Here is a 7,808-nt window from a genome sequence, read left to right on the forward strand (position 1 = left end):
TGATCCAAAGCTTCTCTGAGGCGTCTCCAAGCCCTGTGGCAAGTGGCCTTGAGGCCATTCTGCAGGACTTGGAGACCCGAAGCTTCTCCAAAGTGTCTCTTTTGCAGGTGCCCTCGACGCCAGACTGTGGGATGGCAGGGAGACGCTTCAGCCTGCTCAGGCTGCTGAGGAAGAAGAAGGAAGAGGAAAGCCCTGGGGCTGCTCCAGGACAGCAGCCTGAAGAGGGGCAGCAGGTCCAGCCCCCGCAGGAGGGTGAGTGGTGGAGCCCTGCTTGGCCTCATCCTGTCCCATCCCCTCTGGACACACCCAGGGAAAGGGAGGGGGGCACAGGGGCCAGGGCTGATCTCCTGGCAGCCCTGCTCCATGCACTGGGCATCCCAGGGCTGGCCCTGCCTGTGGAGCCAGGCCTGGGCTGTGTTCTCCGGCCTCTCCCGCACACCCTCAGCTCTGACCTCGCTTGCTCTTTGCCACATCCAGGCCAGGAGCGGACAGAAGAGCAGGTCCGTGCCCGTGGCCGCTTCCGCAGGGCAGCACAGGTACCTGCAGCCATCCCCGCCTGGGCTGGGGCTGCTCTCACTGCTCAGCCCAGCAGCGCTGTGGGAGCACTCCAGGGAACATCCCTCTCCTCCCTGCCCTTCTTTCTCCTGCAGACATTGATGAACTTCGTGGGTAGGCGGCGGAGCAAGACCAGCATCACATCAACTGATGTCAAGGCACAGCCTGACACCAGCCCCACCCAGCTGAAGCCAAAGCCAGATGTCAGCACCGCGTCGACTGCTGTCACAGCAAAGGGTGACACCGCAACCGGTGATCACACAACTGACCCTGACACCACCTCGACCGACGGCACGTCCGACACGGACTCTGCGCTGCCTGGTCTCACGGACAAGGCTGACGCCACAGCGACTGAGGGCGTCGCCAGCACTGACGCCACGCCTGTTCAGTGCCTGGCTCATGCTCCCAGTCGGGACTCTCTTGGGCAGACAGTTGTCTCTGCTGAAGTAAGCAGCCTGTGGCCCCCCAAGAGTGTGGGCCCACTCAGCCTTTGGGGCTAGCACAGTGTGCTGGGAAGGGAAGCATTTCTTGGGGGAAGCTGGGCAAGTTGCTCACCCTGGCAGCTCTCCACCTCTCCCCCGTGCATCCTCCAGGCCACACTGTGGGACCTGAGGATCTGGGGCTATTAAGGTTACCCCAGGCCCTGTGGCAAGTGCTCTCGAAGCCAGACCATGGCACTGGATGACGTGGAGCATTTCCCAGGCTTCTCTCTTGCAGCTGCCTTCAAAGCACTCCTGAAGGACTTATCGAACCAAAGCTTTTCCATGGCATCTCTCCTGCAGGGAGCCATCAAGGCAGACAAAGACATGCAGCAGAGCCCCCCAGTAATGTCCAAGCTGGCCTGGGTGAGGGAGGAGGAGGAAAGCCCTGAGACTGCTCCAGCACAGCAGTCTGAAGAAGGGCAGCACGTCCAGCCTCTGCAGGAGGGTGAGTGGTGGAGCTGGGCCACTGGGCTGGTGGCTGCAGCCCACTTGGCCTCATCCTGTCCCATCCCCTCTGGAACCAGGCCTGGGCTGTGTTCTCCAGCCTCTCCCGCACACCCTCAGCTCTGACTGCGCTCGCTCTTTGCCACATCCAGGTCAGGAGCGGACAGAAGAGCAGGTCCGTGCTCGTGGCCGCTTCCGCAGGGCAGCACAGGTACCTGCAGCCATCCCTGCCTGGGCTGGGGCTGCTCTCACTGCTCAGCCCAGCAGCGCTGTGGGAGCACTCCAGGAGACACCTCTCTCTTCCTTGCCTTCCTCCTCTAGATGGTTTGCCGATTCATCAGGTGCATTTGGCGTGAAGACAGCGCTTTCCTGACCACCGGGGACACGGCAAACTCTGACCTCGTCAATGCCGAGACCAGTGCTGCCCTGCTGCATTTGCTTGTGGACAGTGGGGTCTACAGCGGGAAGCAAGTAAGCAGCCTGTGGCCAGGGCTCGAGTCTCCCAGGGATCGTGGGGCCCTTTACGCCGACTGTGCTGGGCCCCCTCAGCCTCTGAGACCAGCACAGTGTGGTGGCAATTGGAGCACTTCCTGGGGGAAGCCAGGCAAGTTTCTGGCTCTGGCAGCTCTGCAACTCTGCCCCATGTCCCTGCAGGTGCCGGCCCTAGTCAGGTGCATCCACCAGTGGCTCGCATCCAACGTGTCTGCTGAGCACAGGCTGGACAAGACTCTGGTGCTGCTGACCGAGGCACACCCCGCGGATGTTGCAGTGACTCTCCTGCGCTCTGCCCCATCCTGTGACAGGTATGGAGCCCACCTGCCTTTAGAACCCATCACCCCATACAGCCTGTCCCAAATGGTGTGCCAGAGAGATGGAGAGTTGCAGGACACTCCAGCTCCTGTCTCACCCAGGCTGGCATGTCAGCCCCCGGTGCTGAGGCCACCCTGCCTCCCTGCCCCACAAGGCACCGTGGCTCTGTCCCCTGGGCCCCGCAGCTGCCCAGGCCACAGCGCAGTGGGCCACACGCCCTGACCCAGAGTTCTGACACCACAGAGCTGCTCGCACCATGTGGAAGACGCTCATCTCCTCGAGAAAAACTCAGGGGCCGGTGTTGCAGATACTCTTCCTTGTGCTGGAATACTGGCCAGCGCACAGGAGATGCACCTCTGATGGGGATGACACGGATGTCTTTGCCCTGGCTGTGAGTTTCTGGAACTGGCCTCCGCTCGCCCCCAAGGTCGCCTCTCTGATGCCTTTCCATCCTCCTTCCCCACTGCTTCTCCCTGCCTCAGGCACTAGGCTGCAAACCTGGCTTAGGGGAAGGTTCAGGGCCACCAGGACGGGTGATTCCCCTGTGTCTCCCCTGGCCTTTCCCTGTCACGCTCGGGCCCTGCTCCATGGACATGTTGGCACTAAGAGCTGTCCTGGGTACTTTGTCTTTGGCAGGCAACTGTGGCACTCTGGGAGATCCTCCAGCTGTCCTGGTGCCCAGGTGGAGTGAAGGACAATTCCCCCGCCTCCTTCTGACTCTGCTCTTCCAAGTTTTCATCAGCACAGAGGAGATGTCACAGGAGGTCGACACCTTCTGGAGGCGCTGCCGGGAGCAACGCAGCCTTCCCACCGCCCCCAACAGGTGCTCCATCCCAGTCCTCTATCCCTGCCACGCCCTCGGGGCTGGGGCCAGGGCTCTCAGCATCACCTGGGCTGTGCTCTGCACACAGGTTTGCAGTGCAGACCATTAAAGCCCTGCTCGGCCAGCTGGTGGATGAGGATGTGTTGCTGGAAATAGATCGCAAGTGTGTCTGGGACATGCTCCTCAACACTGACACCCACCACTATGCAGTGGGTCTACTGGCCAGGTGAGATTCCTTTCTCCCCACTGCCCCTGGCATTTCTGCCCTGTGCACAGGGCACCCCAGACAGTGGCCGTGGGCCAGAGGGCCTTGGCACCCAGGGATGGCTGAGCAGACTGGAAAAGTCGGAGAGAGGCACAGCAGGAGCCACCTCAAAAAGCGCCCATGTCTCCTCCCGGGCTGGTGGTGAAAGACCTCTGTGAGTCAGTCCCAGGAGAGCTTGGTCCACCTGGCTCAGGCTCTGTGGTGCCTTTTTCCCCCTTTCCAGGGAGCTGCGCTGTGTCTCCCACTCCTTTTGCCGCAGCATCGCCATCAGCCTGTTCTCTCTGCTCAGCAGCGAAGAGCCCCTCTGGGAAGTCCCTGGCCTGGCATTCCTGGTGGAGGTGAGCCTGATGGCAAGTGCTGCCTCGCCCAGCTACCTCCACCTCTGTGCCCTCTCCCAGCCGTAGCCGCCTGGGACGCTGCCTGCAGCCTGTGCTGCTGCCCGGGCCCAGCCCTGGGCAGGTCTGGGCTCCTGCCGGCTGGGCACCCCGTCACTGCTCCGTGCCTTTCAGGTGCTGACCTGCCTGAAGACCATCCAAAATGCTGGCAGAGCCCTGCAAATCCTTTCCAGGCACCTGCACAGGGACTGCCCGCAGAGGCGTCGCCTGGCTCTCAGAGGCCTCGAGGCCTTCAGCAAGGCTCCCGCAATGGTGAGCAGGGGGCAGGCGGCTGAAGCCGGGCCAGCAGCGTGCGGCTGTGCAACGCAGTCGCTTGGCCTTGCCTGGCCTTTGGGAGCTGTGGCGGCTGCTCCTCTTCATGGCCCCTTCCCAGCACAGCATTGTGTTCCACACAGGCCAAGAGCATTTGGAGCCTGAATGAAAGCCTCCTGGAGCTACTGCAGCATGCAGACAGAGACGTGGTTCAGATGACCCTCTCTGTGTTCATCAATGTGCTCCAGACCAAAACCATCCAAATATCAGGCCCCACTGCCCTGAAGTTGCTTGAGGCACTGCGACCACTCTTTGACGACGTAAGGCTCTGTACCCCTCCTTGTGGGCACCGAGTGCTGCCAGGAAACCTTGTGGCCTGTGTCTTTTCAGGCCTGTGCCCTGGTGGGCCTGGAGAAGCCAGTGCTGAGGTCTTTTCCTCTTGCTTTGCCCCAGGACAACAGCCAGCTGCAGCAGCTCTCCATGGTCCTCTTCCATCACGGGATGGACGTGACAGAGAGAAACAAGATGCTAAAGCCACACGTGCACCAGAGGCTGCTCCCGCTCTACTTCAACTGGCATGACGAGAACCAGCGTGTGGCAGAGGTGAGGACTCGTGGGCTCTGGTGTCCCCACAGGAGGAGGCTGCTCTGCCTCCTGGCCTGACCCATCGTCACCTCCAGCCTCGTGCTGGCCTTGGTGCAGGGATGCGGGTCCTGTGCCCTGGGCTGCGCTGCCATGGGCCGCTCTCTGTTGCTCTGCAGGCCTCTCGGGAAGCACTGTGTGGTGCAGCCAGGTTCCTGAAGTGGAAGAATCTGGAGCAGTTGGTGACCCTGGAGCAGCCATGGAGGTTTGGCGAGTGCCTGGTAAGGACGGCCCCATGCCCCAGCCCTTGATGGCCAGTGTGTGGGGCAGAGCCTGAGCCAACCCTTCCCCCCGTGCTCTGGCACTCTTTGCAGCTGCAAAAGGACAGCAGCCGAGTGGCCCAGTACGTGCGCCAGGCCCTGCCGTACCTGCAGAGCCCACAGGAGCCCCTGCGAAGGGCGGCCATCAAGTTCATGGGTGAGCCACAAGCCCGGGGTCCCTCCCCGCCCCGCTACAGCTCGGCCCCAGCCCCGGCTGCTGCAGCGGCAGCAGGATGCGGCCAAGGGCACGGGGAGCCCCGAGTGCCCTGGCGCCTGCTACCACCCTGGACAACCCAGCCCAAGCCTGGGGCGTCCTCGTGGGGAAGGCCCCGGGCTCAGCCCTACCAGGCCAGGAGGCCGTGTGGCCGGGCTGGCATCGCCGCTGCGGGGCACCTGTGCCTCTGGGGCCCTGACAGGCTCTGTGTTCCCAGGGATCGCCGGCAGGTACCTGAGGGAGGAGCAGCAAGAGCTGCAGCTCATCTACCAGGGTGAGTGAGGGCAGCGGGCTGGCAGTAGGGGCTGGCGGGAGGAGCTCACACCCTGGGCAGGGAGCTGCAGTCCTGCCCCGGCTGCACAGGGCTCTGCTCCCTGCACGCACGAGGGGCGGCCTGGGCAGAGTGGAGAGAGATTTCAGGGGCACAGGGCGGTATCGGTGGCCAGCACCTTCCAGCTGATCCCCTTGGGCCCTGCTCCCTCCTGGCCATGGCAAGAGCTGGTTGGCATGGCCCTGGCACCAGGGGCTCCTCGGCTCCCCTGACCTTGGTTCTCTTCCTTTCTCTTCCAGCCCTTCAAGCCATGACTGACGACAGCCCTGCCATCTCAAATCTGGCAGCTCAAACAATCTACATCATCCAAGCTGTCCAGAGAGCTCCATTCTTCAAATTCTGGTAGACTCCATTGCTGCCTCTTCCAGCCCTTTGTGTCGTGACAGATGCCATCAGAGTCACCATCCATCGCAGGCCTGGCAGTTCAATCCTTCGACGGGCTGAGAGCTGCACAGACGGCCCCCTATTCCAGATGCCCGCAGCTCCAAGACTGGCTCCGCAGGGCGTGGAAGACTCGGCCTTTTCTGCAGGGCACTGTCTGCCTGTGCAGCTGCAGCTCTGGGGAGAACTGATCCGTCAGTCTGTCTCTACTGGGGCCACCAGAGCCTGTGGGGAAGACGCCTGTCCATGGAAGACCCTTCAGGGCCTGGGTAACCCCCAGCCTCTGGTCTTAGCCCAGGAGGGGCTAGAGATAATAGAAGAAAAACTTTGGAGTGCTGCAAATTTCTTTAAAAGACCTGTAGCTCTGGAAATGGAGAAAGACACTGTTTCTCCTCCTCAACTGATACAAAGGGCAGAGGACTATTTGTGTAAATACTTTGTATTTTTACCTAATTAGAATTTTTGTAGATATAGTTCTCTAGTTTTTATCTGACTAGTAATAAATGCTGATATTATTCTCCCCAATCAGATCTCCTTTATCTGCATAAACCTTCTCTCAACTTATAGCAATTGTGTGGGGGTGAGAAAAAATTGGCCCAGAGCAAACCCATGACACATGGCAATATGACAGACATGTTACCAAACACAGAGGCCCAGGAGTATTTTTGCTGTCCAGTGTCCAGAAGGCCTTGGGGAAGAGGAAAAGGGTCCTGTGCGGCAACGCTTGCCCCACTGGGCAGCGTGCCAGCAAAAGTGGGCAGAAGCCCCTTGGCCTTTGGTGGTTGTGCTGGAGCCTCAACGTTTGCAGCAGAGTGGACAGGTAGAGCTTGTCCTTGGAGATGACCACAAGCCCTCTCCCTAGCCAGGAAGCCCCCTCTGTGTCCTGCCTGTGTGTTGCTGGCTGCATCGCTCAGGGCTCCAAAGTGCCTCTGGAGCGGCTCCTCTGCAGCTCCTTCAGGGCCGCGCCGCTGCCGGGCAGGTTGGCGGGGCTGGGGGAGACCTGCAGGGGACGGGGCACTGGGAGGCCAGGAAGAGGTGAGGTGCTGCACAGGCCCTGATGGGACAAGGGAGTGAGAAGCCTTGAGGGGAATCTGTGAGGGGCTGCGTAGCAGAAGGCTACAGGGGCACAGACTGGGGGGAGAGTTCTGAGGGGCAGAGTAGAGGGAACTGGGGGGGCAGAGGCCACAAGCAACCCCCAGGCAGCCCCCTGGTTCCCTGCCACCCGGCTGCTCTGCTGCTTTCCCGAGGCGTCTCCCAGCCCTGGGGCAGAAGCCCTCGATGCCAGACCTCAGCAGGAGGGTGGGCACAGCCCCAGGGTGGCCAGGCTGGCCTGGCTGGGGACAAGGAGGGCAAGGGGGCCGTGCTGCCGGCCAGGGGCAGTGGCACAGGCAGGGCCGGCGGCCAGCCCGGGCCCCGCCGCTGCCCAGCCCACGGGGCTGTGGCCGACACCCCGCTGAGCCAGAGCTCTGGGCCCGCACAGCTGCTGCCACCACGGGCAGGGCGCTGGGCTCCTGGCCCAGGGCTGCGCAGTCGCCGCTGCCCAAGCGGCTCCGCGCCCCACACACAACAGCACCAGAGGGGGCACAGGAGCAGCAGCACCCACAGCGCCTGGGCCTCCTCAGCCAGGCACCCACACCCGCCAGCACGCCAACACTGGGCACGCTGTGGCCACAACTGCACCCCCTTTGGCAAAAGGCTTCAGGGCAAGTGGCCACAACAGCTTTCCATTCACTCCCCAGCCTCACTTGGCACCTTCAGCTGCAGCCTGTCATCCTCACTCACTTACTTCAAGGGCCCTGCTTGAGGCTGGACTTGCCTTTTACACTCAGCTGTCCCAAACCAGTGGCACTGCTGGCATCCTTGGACACTCTGCTGGGACACCAGCCTTGGGGTGCAGCTGCTGAACCTCTCCTCCATGCAGGCACCTTAAAAACACTGGCATGGGCTTCAAAAC

At 61.9% G+C, this 7,808-nt stretch overlaps 1 protein-coding gene across 1 annotated transcript; it reads left to right on the plus strand.

Annotated features, from left to right (window-relative positions):
- Window positions 1-1,361: 1,361 nt before the first annotated feature.
- LOC126635085 (maestro heat-like repeat-containing protein family member 6) lies at window positions 1,362-5,819 on the plus strand. Its single transcript, XM_050306021.1, is given in 16 exon segments — window positions 1,362-1,482; window positions 1,634-1,692; window positions 1,803-1,952; window positions 2,136-2,284; window positions 2,535-2,682; window positions 2,928-2,994; window positions 2,997-3,114; window positions 3,203-3,340; window positions 3,603-3,717; window positions 3,889-4,026; window positions 4,170-4,346; window positions 4,480-4,629; window positions 4,788-4,889; window positions 4,983-5,085; window positions 5,360-5,416; window positions 5,713-5,819. Coding segments are annotated over 16 exon segments (1,899 nt in total).
- The last annotated feature ends 1,989 nt before the right edge of the window (window positions 5,820-7,808 follow it).

The sequence above is a fragment of the Myiozetetes cayanensis genome, unplaced genomic scaffold (genome assembly GCF_022539395.1).
Source record: "Myiozetetes cayanensis isolate MyiCay16 unplaced genomic scaffold, myiCay2020 scf1061, whole genome shotgun sequence".
Lineage (NCBI taxonomy): Eukaryota > Metazoa > Chordata > Aves > Passeriformes > Tyrannidae > Myiozetetes > Myiozetetes cayanensis.